This window comes from Notamacropus eugenii, chromosome 4 (assembly GCF_028372415.1).
Source record: "Notamacropus eugenii isolate mMacEug1 chromosome 4, mMacEug1.pri_v2, whole genome shotgun sequence".
Classification (NCBI taxonomy): domain Eukaryota; kingdom Metazoa; phylum Chordata; class Mammalia; order Diprotodontia; family Macropodidae; genus Notamacropus; species Notamacropus eugenii.
This window is the reverse complement of record NC_092875.1, coordinates 6,643,037-6,662,001: the sequence shown is the minus strand read 5'-3', so window position 1 is coordinate 6,662,001 and position 18,965 is coordinate 6,643,037. Positions and strand designations below refer to the sequence as shown.

The window sequence follows — 18,965 nt, the reverse complement described above, 5'->3', positions numbered from 1 at the left end:
CAACTCAGATATTCTTCACGAGGAACCAAGCCAACGCATTCCCTCATCAGGTTGCCATTGTTTGGTAATGGAAAATACACTACTTTAAAGGAATATTACCTGCCATGGGTGAGGAACCCAACCTTTTCCTTCCAACACTGATCCTTCTTCTGATTTCATCAGGAACATTTCATGGAGGGTCCAAGCTACAGCATAGACACCATTGTATATGGTGTAACTCAGTCTGACATGGTCATGTCAAAGTAAAGCAAAGGCAGAGTCTCCAAGGAAGCGTTTAGTGAACATTTTTCTTCTTTTAGTTTTTCAGGTTCTTCTGTACATTTGAATGTTGAGTGCCAGAAGTCTTTCAATACAACGTCCTCTGAGTACTTAGCAGGGCTCACTGTCCTGAGAAAAGGCTTAAAACCAGGAACATCACTTGTTAGGTGTGAAAATGTAAGTGCCCCATGGAAATCATAACCATCAATATATTGGGGTCTCATGGTAATGTCAAAGTGAGAGGTGGTCACCCATACCTTCCAAAACTGGTTAAAAGAAAATAATGAATATCTCAAGATCATTAATGAGTCTGTGTCACCATGAATGAAAATCACTCTGGATACTGATGACATGATTCTCTGTGTGAGTATTGCCTCTGATTCTGTGTATCTTCTCCCACTGACAGGAATCTTCTCTGTGAAGGACACACAGATACCATTATTTGCCATCTCTGATGTCAGTTCCTGAAGGAATTCCTCACCTCTTAGATCATCCACAGTCACCAGAGCTACCCATGTCCATTTAAAGTGAATCATTAATCTGACCATACCTTTGTGTAGAGAAGAATCCTTCAGGGCCATCTGGTAAAGAGAAGGAAACTGAACCTTGTTACTCAGAACAGGATCAAATGGCCCAAAGGTGACCTGGATATGAAAGAAATATGGGAAAATCTGAGATCTAAGAATATGGTCTTGACAAATGTGAAAATGCGAGGTTGAAACCAATCAACTCAATTTCAGATTTAATATTTTAATTAGGTGAGAATTTGTCTCAGCTAATTAAAGACCTTGGACTAAGTGTGAGGTATCTTTGAGGTCACTGAGTGAAATAGAATAAAGCTGAACAGGAAATTGATTTCAATAGCCCGGAAAATGTGATCATGTCTCCGGAAATTGGAAGCTGTCAAGATAGTTGAAAGGGAAAAGTAATTTCATATATTGCAGTGGGTGACTTTTCAGTACTTCTATAAGATTCAAAGCCAGGAATGAGACAATAAAACATGGAAAAGAAGAGGGAAATCAAGGTGAGTCACGAACTCCATAAGAGTCTCTGACTAGAAGACTCAGGCTGTGGGAAAACCCAAGAAAATCTTTGCTCTTTTTTTCTCCTTCTTCTCCAGATACCTGAATATCTAGACACCCTATAATATAATCTGTTGTTTCATTACCCAAATATTTCCAGTATGTTCAATTTTTTCTCAAGCACAAAGGGACCAGGAATTCATTAGAGACAAATACAAATGTAACGTTAGACAATTTACTTTAAACATTAGATCTTTTTTGTTACTGGGGACTTCTCATGATTGTAATTGAATTCATTACAATCCTCTTAAGTAAACTCCTTAAAACTCAAGAAGAAGGAACCACATGGTCACTTAAATGAGCTAATTACTTTAATGGTGTAAAAAGTGTGTAAAAGTATCCACTCTTATATGGCCTCCTTTGTTAGAAGAAAAGCTTTGGATTTCATGATACACTTCACTATCAAAAACATTTTATTTCCCCCAAAGGTTTATATTTACCCAATTCTCTGGGTCATCTGAACAACAACTGTTGGAGGAAGAAAGAAATGTCTGATTCTTCTATTTTGTCTGCTTAATATCATGTGCAGTCCCTCTGCTGCCCAAAGGCATTGGAACATATTCTTTCTTTTTGCTTCTACAATGCTAGATTACCAGACTAAAACTGATATATCTTACTTGTATTGGGAATCACATTTGTGCGAAAAAATAAGACAAATCTGAAGAGCATATGCATATGTTTTGCGTGTATTTTCATGAGAACAGGAGGCTAATTAACACACGTGTAAATTTGCAGTGTTTAAGTATTGTAGGCAAAGCTAGCAAATATGGTGATTTTCTCATTGAAGATGAAATATGCATTTTTGCTTATTAATACATTTGGAAAAAAATCTATATGCAAAAATCTGAGATGCATGCAAATGCCATCACTGTGAATCTTAAAATTTTAGCTTAAACATTCTTGTTTAGAGGTAGTATGCTTAAACACAAAATTAATGTCAGCTTATTAAGAAATCCATGGCTACCTGGGCTACCATTAAAATGCACAGTCAGGTCAAAAGTTTACTACTGTTCAACAATTGACTCACAGAGTGTTTGATACTTATTGAACTTGATAAATGAAATTTTTGAATCAAGCAAAACTAAATCAAGTTAACCATATAAACAGATTACATACATATATATGTATATATACATACAGATCTATATGTTTGTGTGTATGCATATGTGTGTGTACGGAGACACACATACATATAACATGCATGTGTGTATGTATATGTACATATGTATGCATGTATGTTAGTCTGTCTCTGTGTGTGCAATCTCTTCATAAATTTTTCTACCTGAGGTCTTGGTACAATTGCGACTGAACTCATCATAATTTATGTAAATAAATTCTCTAAAACTGAAAGAGAAGGAATCACATGGATATTAGGTACGTTTTATTGCCTTTCAGGCTAAACATGCCAATTATTTTGAGAAAATCTTATAAATGAATTCTAGGAAACTACAAACTATTTTACCCGGAATAAAAATGGTGGATTTCAGGATACATTCACTGTCATAGGAAGGATTTTAATTTCCCCAAACCTCCAAATTTATCCTTCTTTCTGAGACATCTAAGACAACTGTTAATTTGAAGGGAAAGGTATCTAATCCTTCTGTATTTTTGTTTCTATGAGTGTATCTTTATCTTTCTTCCCAAAGGTACCTGAATATGTTGTTACATCTTGTATTATTTCTTAGTGCAGCATTCATTGGCAAGCTAAAATTTTCATCTCTTACTGGTAATGGAAAGGACTTTTTGATACAAAAGCAAAACAAAACTGGATGATATGTGTACATTTTGATGAGACCAAGATTATGATTAATATGCATGTTTGTTTGTCATCTTCAAATATGGTGTTTAATCTGATAGTCCAGTGATTTTCTCACGGAAATTAGGATGTGCTTTATTCAAAGGCACTTAGAAGCAACTCGAATATAGAGATGTGGAATTTACACAAAGGTTGTGACTATAATTCTTCAAATGTTAGTTTACCTACTCATATTCAGAATCTGTATATTTAAACACCAAATATTAAGCCAACTATTTTAAAAATATCTATGAGTAACTGTACAATGACATCTCACATTGACTTTAAAAGTTACTTCCCATTTTCTATACTTTCCATTGTGTTTAACACATTGTGAACTTGAGAAAAGATGTCATTACTATCAGAGGACTCAGCCTCACAACATTTTTTCTAACTTGTCAACAGATGGCATTAAATTCTGAGCATTGTAGATTCCAAGTTGAACACTGGAATTTGTCATGTAAAGACAAGACTACATATTGATTTGCGTATGCATTGTAAGTTAATATATAATCATTTGAACTAGTGCATAGATAGTTCACGCTGATTGTAAAAAGAATGTAGTGATCCCCGAAAGACAGTAAGAATTCACCAGGATAAAATTATATTGAGATAACTTCTGTCTTTAAAATACCATTATATGATTAGTGACATGCAATATACATACTATATATGTATATATGTGTATACATACATGTATATATTTACATGTATGAGTGTATATATGTGTATATTAGTGATTTCATCAAACACTTATAATCTTTTTTTACTATCCATGTTGGAGAAACAATGGAATAATATGAATTCATGTTAGTACCTTTAGGTAATTTCACTCTTGGGTGAACAATCATATTTAATGTCTGGTGACCCTTTGATGGATAAGTCTGGAAGATGATATCTACAGAATTACATGCAGCTTCGTTATTGTCCATATGTTTATTTATTGCTTATATGAAGACAGAGATAAAGAAAGTACTCATGACCACAATGTTATTCATAAACTAGATTTAGTAGCAAAGAAAATTAAAATGAAAGAACTTCAAATCTAGTAGGAAAAAAATGTCTAAAGGGGAAAAAATTAATTAAGGCAGACTAGACTGGGCAGAAGTGGAAAGAAACTGCAATATTTTGTAATTCATGTGGAACACCCTTTGACGTTTTTATTTGAGAACAACGTTCTAAAATAAAGATACAAAAGATATTTTAGACATATGCAGGCTGGAGTGCAACCCAGCACAGGCACAGAGCAGAATGCAGCCCAGCACAACCACAGAATGCAACCCAGCACAGGCATGGAGAGGAGCACAGTCCAACGTGGGCCACACTGTGGCAATGACAGGACTGGAGCAGGCTTCAAGGTGCCACGCCACTGAAAGCAGCTGTGGGTCCCAGATTGCTCAACTCACAAACGCCAAAGGGAGCTTCAAAGAAAGGAATGCAGAGGTCTAACCCTGACCTCAGGCAACAGAAGCTTCCATTGTTGGAGCCCTGACCTAAAGCCTATGGGTTAACTGAGCAGCTGATCCGAATCTCAGCCCTGAGTGGGGGTTTGGGATGAGGAAGAGTGCTGCCTGACGTGGTGGAGTTGGTAGAGGCTCTGGAGAGGGAATTCTGTAAACAGACCAGAGCACAGACCAGAAGAGGAATAAACTCCTCTTACTTGATTGTGCCACCTTGGAGGAACTGAGAACTTACAGGTCCTCAGAGGATACCCTCCTTTTGACAAAGAACTCAAAAGTCAAGTAACTGGCTGGGAAAATGCCCCCAAAAGGGAAAAATAATAAGACAATAGAAAGTTCTTTCTTGGTGAACAGGTATTTTCTTCCATCCTTTTGGACCAGGAGGAAAAATTTACGTGTTCAGAGGAAGACCTAAAAGTCAAGAATTCTGCATACAAAACTCCAAAATAAATATGCAATGGTCTCAAGCCATGGAAGAATTGAAAAAGAATTTTTTGAAATTAAATAAGAGAGGTGGAGAAAAATTGGGAAGAGAAATGAGAGCAATGCAAGAAAATCATGAAAACAAATCAACAGCCTGCTAAAGGAGACCCAAAAACATGCCGAAGAAATGAACACCTTTAAAAATAGGCTAACTCAGGCCCAAAAAGTCAATGAGAAGAAGAATGCTTTAAAAAGCAGAATTAGTCAAATGGAAAAGGAGATTCAAAAGCTCACTGAAGAAGATGGCTCTTTAAAAATTAGAATGGAGCAGATGGAAGCTAAAAACTTTACGAGAAACCAAGAAATTACAAAACAAAACCAAAAGAATGAAAAAAATAGAAGACATCGTGAAATATCTGATTGGAAAAACAACTGACCTGGAAAGCAGATCCAGGAGAGACAATTCAAAAATCATGGGACTACCTGAAAGCCATGATCAAAAAAGAAGTATAGATAGCATCTTTTATGAAATTATCAAGGAAAACTGCCCTGATGTTCTAGAATCAGAGGTTAAAATAAATATTGAAAGAATTCACTGATCACTTTCTAAAAGATAACTGAAAAGAAAACCTCCTAGGAATATTGTAGCCCAATTCCAAAGTTCCCAGGTTAAGGAGAAAATATTGCAAGTAGCCAGAAAGAAACAATTCATGTATTGTGGAAATATAATCAGGATAACACAGTATCTGGCAGCTTCTACATTCAGGGATTGAAGGGCTTGTAATATGATATTCCAGAAGTCAAAGAAACTAGGACTAGAATCAAGAATCACCTACACAGCAAAACTGAGTATAATACTTCAGGGGAAAAAATGGTCTTTCAATGAAATCTAGGACTTTCAAGTATTCTTGATGAAAAGACCAGAGCTGAAAAGAAAATTTGACTTTCAAACACAAGAATGAAGAGAAGCATGAAAAGGTAAACAGCAAAGAGAAGTCATAAGGGACTTACTAAAGTTGAACTGTTTACATTCCTACATGGAAAGACAATATTTGTAACTCTTGAAACTTTTCAGTATCTGGGTAGTTGGTGGGATTACACACACACGCACGCACACACACACACACACAGCACAGAGTGAGTTGAATATGGGATCATATATTAAAAAAAGGAAATTAAGCAGTGAGAGAAATATATTGGGAGGAGAAAGGGAGAAATGGAATGGGGCAAATTATACCTCATAAAAGAGGCAAGCAAAAGACTTTTCAGTGGAGGGAAAAAGAGGGGAGGTGAGAGAGAAACATGAAGCTTACTCTCATCACATTCGACTAAGGGAAGGAATAAAATGCACACTCATATTGGTATAAAAATCTATCTTACAATACAGGAAAGTGGTGGATAAGGGGATAAGCAGCGTGGGGGGCATGATGGAGGGGAGGGCAGTGGGAGGAGGGAGCAATTTGAGGTCAACACTCTTGGGGAGGGACAGGATCCAAAGAGAGAACAGAAGCAATTGGGGGCAGGATAGGATGGAGGGAAATATAGTTAGTCTTATACAACATGACTATTATGGAAGTCAGTTGCAAACCTACAGAGATATGGCCTATGTCGAATTGCTTGCTTCCCAAAGGGAATGGGTGGGGAGGGAGGGATGAAGAGAAGTTGGAACTCAAAGTTTTATGAACAACTGTCAAGTATTTTTCTTACTACTAGGAAATGAGAAATACAGGTAATGGGGTATAGAAAGTTATCTGGCCCTACAGGACAAAAAAGAAGATGGGGACAAGGGAAGGGAGGGATGATAGAAGAGAGAGCAGATTGGTGATAGGGGCAATTAGAATGCTTGGTGTTTTGGGGAGGGAGAGAAGAGAAATGGGGAGAAAATTTGGAACTCAAAATTTTGTGAAAATGAATGTTAAAAGTTAAATGAATTAATTTAAAAAAAGAAAAGGAAATATCAAATTTCTCTCATAAAAAAGGCAAGATAAAGCTTTTTCAACAGAGGGGAAAAGGGGAAGGTGAGAAGCAAAAAGTGAAGCTTACTCTCGTCACATTTGGCTTAAAGAAAGAATAGCATGCACACTCAATTTGGTATGAAAATCTGTCTTACACTACAGGAGAGTAGGGGAGAAAGGGATAAGTGGGCTGTGGGGGGGATGATAGAAGGGAGGGCAAATGAGAGGAGGAGGGTAATTAGAAGTAAGCACTTTTGGGGAGGGATAAGGTCAAAGGAGAGAATAGAGTAAGTGGGAGTCAGGATAGGATGGAGGGAAATATAGGTAGTCTTTTACAATATGACTACTATGGAAGTCTTTAGCAAAACCATACATATACAGCCTATATTGAATTACTTGCCTTCTCAGTAGGGAAGGGTGGGGAGGGAGGAAGGGAAAGAAGTTGGAACTCAAAATTTTAGGAACGAATGTTGAGAATTGTTTTTGCATGTGACTAAGAAATAAGAAATACAGGTAATTAGGTATAAAAATCTACCTTGTCCTAGAAGAAAAGAGAGAAATTAGGGATAAGGGAATGGAGGGTATAAGGGAGGGTATATTGGGGGAAGGGGTAATCAGAATGCATAGTGTTTTGGGTGGCAGGAGGGAATAAATAGAGAGAAACTGTGGAACTCAAAATTTTGTGGAAATGAGTGTTGAAAACTAAAAATAAGTAAATAAATTGGGAAAAAATAAAAGGTATTTTAATCCAGTTCCTCCAGATCACTACGAAATTGAATTTAGGAATTTCATTGGTGTGTGTCTGAGTGGCTGTCTGGTATAACAGATAGAGATCTGACCTTGGTGTCAGAGAAACCTTCAATAAAGGCCTGCTTCTGACATATACTCACTATGTGACTCTGAGTGAGCCACTTAATCTCTCAATGATACAGTAGACTCTCTAGAACTTTAAACTGAATATCCATTGCCTGACTTCATTGGTAGAAGTTTCTACCCATTGGACACTATCTATAACTTTGGAAGACCTAGTACAGCCTCACAAAACACCTCAACTCTGTGCCTACACTATAAGTTTTGGGCCCAGACAACACATTTTCGAGAGAACTCCTCCTACCCGAGGAAACCGCTTAAATCCTAAAATCAAGGCAAGCTACCAATTCAGCTGGGAATTACTAAAGCACTCTGTTCTGTTAAACTGAGTGGACAAAGGTCACTTAAGACTGCTGAAGGATTTAGTTGATGAATTGTTTAACCTTAATTTTACACTCTTCATTATTACCCATCAGATAAATTAAGAATGCCCATTGAGCAGTATCGCCCAAAACAAATGCACTATGGTGTGGGCTGATGGGCCATGCCTAACACTCTATACCCTCCTCTTTTGGTCCTCCATTCAATTCCTTTTCCAGAATGGTAAAGCACCTAACCTCTTTCAGACAACAGAGACCAACAGCTGGTGGATTTTATCTCCAAATGAGATTTGTACTTGCTGTCACACAGACGAGAAACATGATACCCTTAGTCTCTACCTTGTCACCACAGAAATTGCCAAATCTGAAGGAAGACATAAAGGAAACAGAAAACCTAAGCAGAAAACTCAGGCAACCCTGGCCATTGGCCAAATATTTCTGATTATTTTTTGAACGTGCCACAAAATGTCAAGGAATAGATATGCTTTTATTGTCACAGAATGGGACATTTTACTAGAGACTGCAGAAAGAAAAATAATAAAAGTGAGCTTTTGGGAGCATCTAAATAGGAATTTACAGGATAAGAATAAGAGGAGGTGGTAATAAGTGTCTGTCTTATCTGTGTTCTATGTTCATTTATGCTAACATATTTTTCCAGGCATATATTTTGTTACGCACCAATGATGATTCAACCTAGATTGTTTTTCCTGGAGTTTGATTAGTCATAGGGAAAAGATTGTAAAAAGGTTAACTTTCAAAACTCTTCAGAGAAGACATGTTTATATGTTGTCTATATCTTTCCAACATTAGAAATTGAAGAGATGAAAGACAGATAGAAAAGGTACACATTAAAAATTTTATTTAAAAAGCTCCATACTGAAAATTTTAAAGTTATGATTTGAAAGTCTCATGAACAGGTTGATGCATTTTGGAAGTACAAGTAAACTTTTTAAAATTAAAAAAAATATTGAAATTCAGGAAAATTTAGAGAATTATTAAGAAAAAAATTAAGAAAAATTGCAGGAGAAATTGGAGTAAAATTCCTATGCAATTTAAAGAATTCCACAATTCAAAAGTTGGAATGAAATACATTTGCTAAGGCCAATGCAATTTCAAATAGTCATTTTCTCAGTCTAAAGTTTTTGGGTGTCATTCTGTATCATTCTTTTTAACTTTATTGTAGATTAAAGATGTATCTGAAAACTGCATTTAAAATTTATTTTAAATTAAAATACATATTTACTTCGATTAAAATTAGTTTGCATTTATATTCATCTGGAAAATGTTTTAAGGATACCAGGAGAATCAAGGAAAAAAATAAAAGAAGATGATCAAGCCATACCAGATCTCAAACCGTATTTTAAAGTGGCAACAATCAAAATAATATGGTAATATCTAACAAATAGACTGGTGGATCAGTGGAGCAGAGTATATACAAATTGCATTACAGTAAATAACTGTAGTAATCTAGTATATGAGAAACCCACAGATACAAGTTTTCAGTGCAAAAACTCATTATTTGATGAAAATTGCTGGGAAAACTGGAAAATATTGCGGCAGAAACTAGAGAGAGAGCAATATCTTACATGTATTCCACAAAAAAGGTTAAAATGGGTACATGATAGCAGACTCAGCCATAGCCAGAGTGAAGCAGGAATGACCTGAAGAGGAATGAATCAGAAGCAGCCGTCCAGATTCCCAAGACTGTCATGCAGGACAAGAGTTCAGCAGAACTGAGAAAGAAGTGCAGAACCCACAGGAATTTACTCCTGGGGTGATCAGCCCAGAGATTAAATGTTTGAAAAGCACCTTCTTTAACTTCCAGGAGTCAAGAGGGTAGAATAAACTGTAAGTTCTCTCACCCTCACCTTGTTGACCTCAAACACCCAGAGAGTAATGCCCCAGGAAAGGGCGGGAAGACTGAGGGAGACAGTGGTCAAAAAGTAAAACTCTTGAAGAGGGGAAGGGAGAAGGGAGAAATAAAAGCATAAATGGAGGGGGCGGGAATGGATGGAGAAAAAAAGAGACAGTAATCACAACTTTGAATGTGAATGGGATGAACACTCTCACAAAATGGATGTAGATAGTAGAATGCATTAAAAACCATAATCTTACAACATGTTCTTTCCAAGAAACACATTTGAAACAAGGGGATACACACAGGGTAAAGGTAAAAGACTGGAGTAGAATATATTACGCTTCAGGTGATGTAAAAAAAAAAAAAAGCCATGTAGCAATCCTAATCTTGGACAAAGGAAAATCAAAAATAATGTAATGTAAGGAGACAAGGAAAGAAACTGTATCTTGCTAAAAGGCACCATAGACAATGAAATAATATCATTATTAAATATATATATGTGTGTATGTATATATATATATACATATATATATACGTATATATATATATATATATATAACAAGCGGTAGAGCGTCCAAATAGAGGATTAGAGGACAAGTTAAGGAACTAACAGGAAGAAATAGACATCTATACTGGGGGACCTCAACCCTCTCAGAACATGATAAATCTAAACTCAAAATAAACAAGAAAGAAGTTAACAAGGTGAATAGAATTCTGGATAAGGTAGATGTGACAGATCTTTGGAGAAAACTGAATGGAGATAGAAAGGAATATACCTTTTTTCTCAGCAGTACATGGCACATACCCAGAATTGACCATGTCCTAGGGCATAAAAACCTCACAATCCAGTGCAGAAAGTCAGAGACAGACAACGTATCCTTTTTTTCAGATAAGGAAACAATAAAAATTATATATAATAAAGTCAATGGAAGGATAGACCAAAAATTAATTGGAAACTTAATAATCTGATCCTAAACAATGAGTGGGTCAAAAACAAATCATAGAAACAATCAACAACTTCATTAAAGTGAATTACAATAATGAGACAACCTACCATAACCTTATGGAATGCAATGAAAGCAGTTCTTGGGGGAGGTTTTATATCATTGAATGCTTACACAAATAAAATCAAGAAAGAGAAGATTGATGAATTGGATATGCAACTAAAAAAGGTAGAAAAGGAGCAAATTGAAAATTCCTAATTAAATACCAAATAGGAAATACTGAAAAACAAAGGAGTGATTAATAAAATTGAAATTTAGAAAACTATTGAACTAATAAATGAAACTAAGAGTTGGTTGTATAAAAAAACAATAAAATGATACACATTTAGTCAATCTGATTTAAAAAGATACCAAATTATAGACCAATTCCTCTAATGAATATATATGAAAAAAGTTGAAACAGATATTAGCAAAAACATTACAGAAACCTATGACAAGAATAATACACTATATTCTGGCAGAATTTATACCAGGAATGGAAGGTTGGTTCAATATTAGGAAAACTATCAGTGTTATTCATCATATCAACAACAAAACTAACGTAAACATATTATGATGTCAATAGATGCAGAAAAAGTTTTTGACAAAATACAAGACCTATTCCTTTTGAAAACATTGGAGAGCATAGTTATAAATGGAGTCTTTCTTAAAATAATATGTTCTACCTACCTAAAACCATTAGTAAGCATCATATGTAATGGGGAGAAGCTAGATGAATATTCAATAAGATCGGGATGAAAAAGGAATATCCACTATCACCACTGTTATTCAACATGGTACTATATAGCAATAAGGGAAGGAAAAGAAATAGAAGGAATTATAACAGACAAAGAAGAAATTAAGCTAGCATTCTTCGCAGACGATATGATGATATACTTAGAGATTCCTATAGAATCAAATAAAAAAATCTACTTGAAATAACAAACAATTTTGGCAAAGTTGCAGGATACAAAATAGATCCACATAAATCATCTGCATTTCTACATGTTATTAGCAGAGCCCAAGAGCAAGAGAAAGAGGATTTCCATTTGAAGTTATGATGGACCCTTTAAAATAGTTGACAGTCTACCTGCCAAAGCAAACCCAAGAACTGTATGAACACAATTACAAAACACTTTTTGCATAAATAAACTCAGATCTAAATAACTGGAAAAACGTCAGTTGATCGTGGGTAGGCTGAGCTAATATAATAAAAATGACAGTTCTACCTAAATTAAATTACTTATTGAGTGCTATACAAATCAACTACCAAAAATTACTTTCTAAAGTTAGAAAAAATAATATCAAAATTCAGCTGGAAGAACAAAAAGTGCAGAATATCAAGAGAATTAGTGAAAAGTAATGCTGGGGAAGATGGCCTAGCCATAACAGATATCAATTGTATTATAAAGCAATAATCATCAAAACTACTTATTACTGGCTAAGAAACAGAGGGGTAGATCAGTGGAATAGGTTATGTGCACAAGACACAGTAGTCAATGATTATAAGTCTACTGTCTGATAAACCCAGTACCCCAGCTTCTGGGATAAGAACTCACTGTTTGACAAAAACTGCTGGGAAAACTGGAAAATATTGTAGCAGAAAGTGGCCATAGACCAATGACTGACATCACATACAATAATAAAATCCAAGTGGGTACACAATTTGGGTATAAAGGCTGATACTGTAAACAAATTAGGAGAACAAGGAATATTTCATTTTATAGATTTATGGAGCATGGGGGAATTTTCAGGCAAAGCATAATTTCTATTCATTCACATTACCACCTTCTCTGAAGTTTATAGTCTCTGAGAGTTTAGAGTACTGAGAGGTAAAGGGACTTGACCGGAATCACACAGTCACTATGTGGCAGATGTAGCTTTTTAAGCTTCAGTCTCTTGTTTCTGCTTCCTCTCAAAGATGTCATGAAGCCTTAGAAGGTTTCAGAGTCAATATTACCAACCTGTGGATACCTGTAGAGTTCGAGCAGGGCCCCCATCTGGACAGACAGAGCTGATGTGGCTCCTCCAATGACAGCTACAGACTTGTCCAGCTCCCAGCAGCTATAATTAGGGATGAGCTGGCCCCTCCCTGACAGCCACTTCAGGGAGCTTTCCAAGGTCTTCTCATCACTGTGGTAAGTGTTGTAGAGGTGGAATCCCAGGGAAAGATTGGGTAACAGGTAATGATCCCTGTTGATCTCCTCTACAGCAAACATTAGGGTCAAGGCTTGTTGGTAATTTTTGTATAACCACCTAAAGCAGAGAACATCAGAATCCGTTAACAAAGCCTATGAAAAAAAGAATTCATTTAAGGAATGCGGTTGTTCTAACCACATGAGGATTAAACATAAGCCTGGTAGCTCATTTTCAGTGTATTAATAACAGCCTTTCTTGTTCCTTTACTGCTTCTCTCTTGTGATTCCTCAAATGTTGAGAATTATTTACTTTCAGCTCCTAGTATGTATCTGCCTGCCAGATTCATTCACTCACTGAATCATGCACTTCTTATTTCATTCATTCAACAAATGTATAATGAACACCCACCATTTCAGAATCACAGAGTTTGAGATTCTGAAAACAACCCATAAGTAATCTAATCTAATATTTTCTCACAAGTCTCTCCACTATAACATTTCCTGTAAGAAGTATAGTAGTTTCCCTGAGAGACAAATGAAGGGACTTGAGAAGTTTAAAAAAATAAAAATAATCCTCAGTCTTCTGTCAAAAATTATACTAGAAGTGGTTGCCAAAAGCTATGTTCCCTTCTACACTCTGTGTTCGGATGCCAACTCACAATTTCCCCTGACCTCACTCAGCTTTAGCCAACACCAGTCGTGAACCTTCACCTACATTCCAGGTATGAGATCTCTTGATTGCTCTTCCCAAGACTTATTCTTTTTGTCCCTGATAATACCCTTATATAACCCTACCCCTTCTTTACCTCCTCATAAAAATAACTCTATCCAAGACCTCAGAAGATTGAAGTTTGCCACCCCTCCTTTTTCATCCTGTATCTTTGTGGGAATTTCCTTGATCTCTCCAAAAATGCTCCTTCCTATCATTTCTCTATTTCTGCTTCCTCTTCATCATGCCCAGTACTGTACCTTTCAGCCATGCCACTTCTTGTAGAGTGCTCTTCTTGGAAGTATGTGTGACTAAAGATTCAGTATCTGCACCTCTTTTCTATTTTCTGACTTAGGGGAAATAGAGAACAAGGGAAGAATTAGGAACCTGGTGCCTCAGTGCCACTGGGCCCCCATCTTTTCTCTTGACTCTACGCAAGGATATTGAGAGAGCAAGGACATTGCTGTCTTTCCTGGGTGGTATTCTGGATATTCCCATCCCTGTGTTAGGATAATACTGGAGAAGGTTATGTTCCCGTAACTTATCCAAACATCTGTCCACAGAATGCCTAGGATACAGGCAATGGAAGAATGATAGGCCCACAAACCTGTAATAAGAGGCAATGGGGAATATTTGACCTGTGACTAGTAAAGAGAGAGTTAGGGATGCTGAGCATGGGCGGGAGGGAGCACCTTCCAAATAGAAGACTTCATGAAATACATCATAACCCTGGAAGGATAGGGATTTTCATGGGTGACAATGAGGGTCTTTAGGAGAGAGAAATCAGTGACCAAGGGCCAAAAACATGTTTGAGGGATACAAAGCATTCCAAATTTGTACCCACAGAATCTGCTAGCAGGTGTTGTCTAAGTGAATTAGAGTCAAGACTTGAAGGGTTCACTCTGCCCAATCATCTCTCCTCACATTTTTTCTTTTATGGTAGGGATTGAGTAAAGGCAAAACCTTAAAAAATAGAAAATTAGTATCAAGAATTTAATCAACCAGCCTCAAATTCATACTCAACGAGATCTCATATTCCTGTCAATATAATGCAGAATGTTTACAATCCAGAAATCTTTCTCCAGCAACTCTCAGACCTGGATTCCAGAAGGTGGCAGGCAAACACAAGGGGATCTTCAGACCTTCTCATTTACTCTCTTTTACAGCTAAACTGACTATCCCTGTATAAACTACCTGTTTTCGGAGCATTTGAAACCCTCTGGCCATTCTTTCTTCATTCATACTGACTATAATTAAATAAAGGAAAAAAAGAACCCCATTCTCCTGTCAATGTGAACAAATTCTGTTCTCAAGGGAAAAAAAAGTGTGACAAAGGCTACTTAGAGACAAAAAAAGAATATTTGGTTCACAATGGTCTTTTGGCCCAATGTTACACATAGGATGAGAGTATGTTTACCTACCTGCTGTCAATTATCATCCACTCTGTCTAGGTGGTGAACAATCATAGAATAAAAAATGAATTGAGAGTATCTTAAATATTCAAGAAATATAAGCAAGCATTTAAATATTTCATTATTTTAGAGCAATGACATTAAAAATATGAAGGAGGGAAAAGAAAGGCTCTAATGGATTGTGAAATGCAGAAAAAACTCAAAGCAACAGTGATGCAGAGACACAGAGATATGCAAAAGAGGTCAAAATTGTCATCTTTCATTTCCCATTCTTCTTCTCCCAAAACCGTTGCTTCAAATCCCTTGTCAAGCCTATGACTTGCAGAGGCCACACAGTGAAATTGGGCAGGGATATGACTGGAAGCAGTGTGTGTGTGTGTGTGTGTGTGTGTGTGTGTGTGTGTGTGTGCGCGCGCGCGCGCGCGCGTGTGTTTAAGTCTAAATCCTATTTCTATAGCAAAGATAGCAATTTATATTTGACATTTCATTGCTAGAGACTGGGTTCTTATATTTACTAGAGTTGTTCATAACATGACCACAGTCAAGACAAAATCCCAGACATCTTCACTACCTCAAAATCACTGACAGAAGAGAAAGACATGCAGACAGAGATGTAAATACAGACACAGAGACAGACACAAAGACAGAAGACAGACAGAAAGAATCCTTTCCCTCCTTAGCTTTAAAGAAAAATCAGAAGAATGGAAACTAACCATGAGCAACGAAATGCACAGAAGAGAGGATAAAAGAAACCCTTGGATCAGCAGGCAAGGGCCCACCTTCCTGCCTGAATTTTCCATAAAATCTTCTGTAATCATCGGCCTGGTCAGAGCCACGTACAGGCAAGCACTTACTTATAATCCCGACAGTCCTTGTCAGGTTTACTCCCAAAGAGTCCTGCTCCTGTGACACTGTTCACTTCAACTGAATACAGGGGGAGAAAGGTTCCAATCATAAGGTCCCCATTTCTGACAAGACTGGGGCTGATTTGGGGGAAGCAGCGTGACCTTTCTGTCTTATCCTCAGAGATGGAAAATTTCAGCAGCAGTAGACAAAGCAGCAGATAAATCTTTCTCTGAACAGGAGGCCACATGTCCCTGATAAAGCCCCAAGCCTGTCAGGAGCCAGTGAGCTGCCAGAATTAGAGAAAAATAAACATTTAAGCTTTGGTCTGCTGAGAAAATTTCTGGAGCTGAAATGTGTTCTGGAGCCAATGGTTAGTTCAAGTCCTCCCTCCAGATCTGAGGAAAAGGATATTTGCTCTGCCCATTTCAAGGACAAGAACAGTGATATAAGTGATATAATTGCCAAGGGAGTGATTCCCTGGACCCTCAACAATATTCTGTCTCTCATTAATCTTGTGGTTAGTCACTGACAATGATCTTCACAGGGACATGAAAGTCCAAGAGGAGTTCTGGGGATCATTCATGCCTCAGGTGGTTCCAGCTGCGTCCCTGAATCCAAGGCAAAAACAGAAGTGGAAAAACAGGTTTTGGAATCTCTGTCCTTGTTATCGATAGAGACCACTGGACAGCAGCCCTTATAGATGGGCTTGCATGTTCCTGTATCACCCAGGGAGTTGCAGAATCCTGGAGTTGGCAGATGTTGCATCAGGGAGAGTTTGTGTGAATAGACAAGATAAACTTTCAGAGAGTGTCACTGGAGGTCATGGCTGTGACCTCCAATGACTTCTAAGCCAGGATTCATCTTATCCTAGGATGAACTCAGAAGTCCAGACTCTCCTGATGCTCAGTATCATAGAGTCACAGAGACTTAGGGGAAAAAATGGGGTGTCATAGAGTACCTATTTCAACTGGTGCCTGAAAAGAATCACCATCTACAATTATCACCTTTCCTGATGCCCTCCCCCCATAACTTTATATCTTGCCTTACTGACTTTCACATTGGGGAGTTTTTTCCAGAATTCTAAGGTCATGGGATTTAGAACCAGAAGGAACCTTATAAATCTAGTTAACCTAACATGTGATGTTAAATATAAGAAATCTAAAGTAAAATGGCTCTCCTACAGTCATCCTGTTAATAAGTAGGTCAATCCACTAATAAGGTTTGCTAGTATTTATATACTGCCCCAAGGCATATAAAGCACTTTACATGTGTTATATCTAATTATATTCTCACAACAATCTATATGATGAGTGCCATTATTATCACCATTTTACTGATGAGGAAACAGATTGGAAAGAGATTCAATTCCTTGACTAGGGTCACATAGTCGCAAAGTATCAGAGGAAAGATTTGAACTCACATCTTCCTGATTTCTCTTCTGACACTATTCATTAAATTATTGTTGCCCTTGGAAAAAAGAACAAGCGTCTCAAAATGGTTCCTCTTCAGAACTAGATCTATCTATGGCTTATGTACTGGTGGAGGAAGGGAAATACAATGTTTAAAATTTATAGCCAAAGTCAAAATAAAGCTACTATTGGTTTACAAAAGTGAAATCTAAAAAGAAAGGAATTGGAAAGGGGTATAATGACTAAGGAGACCTTGAATGCACAGTGGGCCAGGGCCAGGGGAGGTGAGACAGAATGAGAAAAAGATCCAAGCTTATGTTACTACACCATTTGTTACAGCACTATAAATTTCAATGGAAAACACATTACACATACGCTCACACACATGCTCAACTTTAATAGCTAGATGATTCAGGAGATAGAGTGCTAGGCCTAGAATCAGGAAAATCTGAATTAAAATTCAACCTCAGACACTTACTCTGTGTGACCCTGAGCAAGTCACTTAACTATATTACTCTAGTACTGTTTCCAAGAAAACCCCAAATTGAGTCACTAAGACTCAGATATGACTGAAATGATTGAACAACAAAAACAGTGGGACAGAGCACTGGATTTGGAGTCAGAAAATAGTTGTTCAGTTATGTCTGAGTCTTCATGAACTTAGTTTGGGTTTTCTTGGCAACAGCATTACAGCAGTTTATCATTCCCTTCTGTAATTCATTTTACATATGAGAAAACCGAAGAAAACAGGTTTAAGTGCCTTACTCAAGGTCACAGAGCTAATAAGCATTCAAGGTCAAATTTGAACTCAGGAAGATGAATCTTCCTGACAGGAGACACAGCACTCTGTCAACTGTGCTACCTAGCTGTCCAGAGTCAGGAAGACCTCAGTTTAACTCTATCTTACAGACATTAGCTGTGTGACCATAGGCAAGTCACTTAATTGCTGTTTGCCTCAGTTTCAGCTGAAAAATTGGGACATAAATAGCACCAATCCTTCAGGGTTGCTTGAGGATATATTTGTAAAACCCATAATACAATACCTGGCAAATATTAGGCACTTAATATGGATCTGTTGGTCCTTACCCTCTAAATAAAACTATAAGTCAACAAGTGTCTAATAAGCATCTACTATCAGTCAAATACTATGTCTGGGAGAGAAAAACAAAAATGAAACACCCCTCCCTCTTCAAAGTGAACAGACATGTCTGCAGGTATCTATAAAGCACACTCAAAAAACATGTAAGAGGTCAACTTAGAAAGAGCATCTTGAACAATGGTCATTTAACTCCCACTGAAAGTTTCCAATAATCCGAGTGATTCCACTTTACTCTTTGTACCACTCCAACTGTTAGGTGTTTTATCTTTATGTCATGCAGGAATTGACCTCTACACCATGAAGCCATTGCTCCTGGTTCTACTGTCTAGAACCAAGCAGCACACATTT

The 18,965-nt window shown here is 37.1% G+C and overlaps 1 protein-coding gene across 1 annotated transcript in view; it reads right to left on the bottom strand.

Moving 5' to 3' along the window:
- The window catches only part of LOC140502137 (vomeronasal type-2 receptor 26-like), a 70,042-nt gene extending 53,824 nt beyond the window's left edge, over positions 1-16,218 (bottom strand). The window contains 4 exon segments of the mRNA XM_072606487.1: positions 100-221; positions 224-902; positions 12,969-13,260; positions 16,118-16,218. Of these exon segments, the coding sequence (XP_072462588.1) occupies positions 100-221; positions 224-902; positions 12,969-13,260; positions 16,118-16,218 (1,194 nt within the window).
- Positions 16,219-18,965: the final 2,747 nt, after the last annotated feature.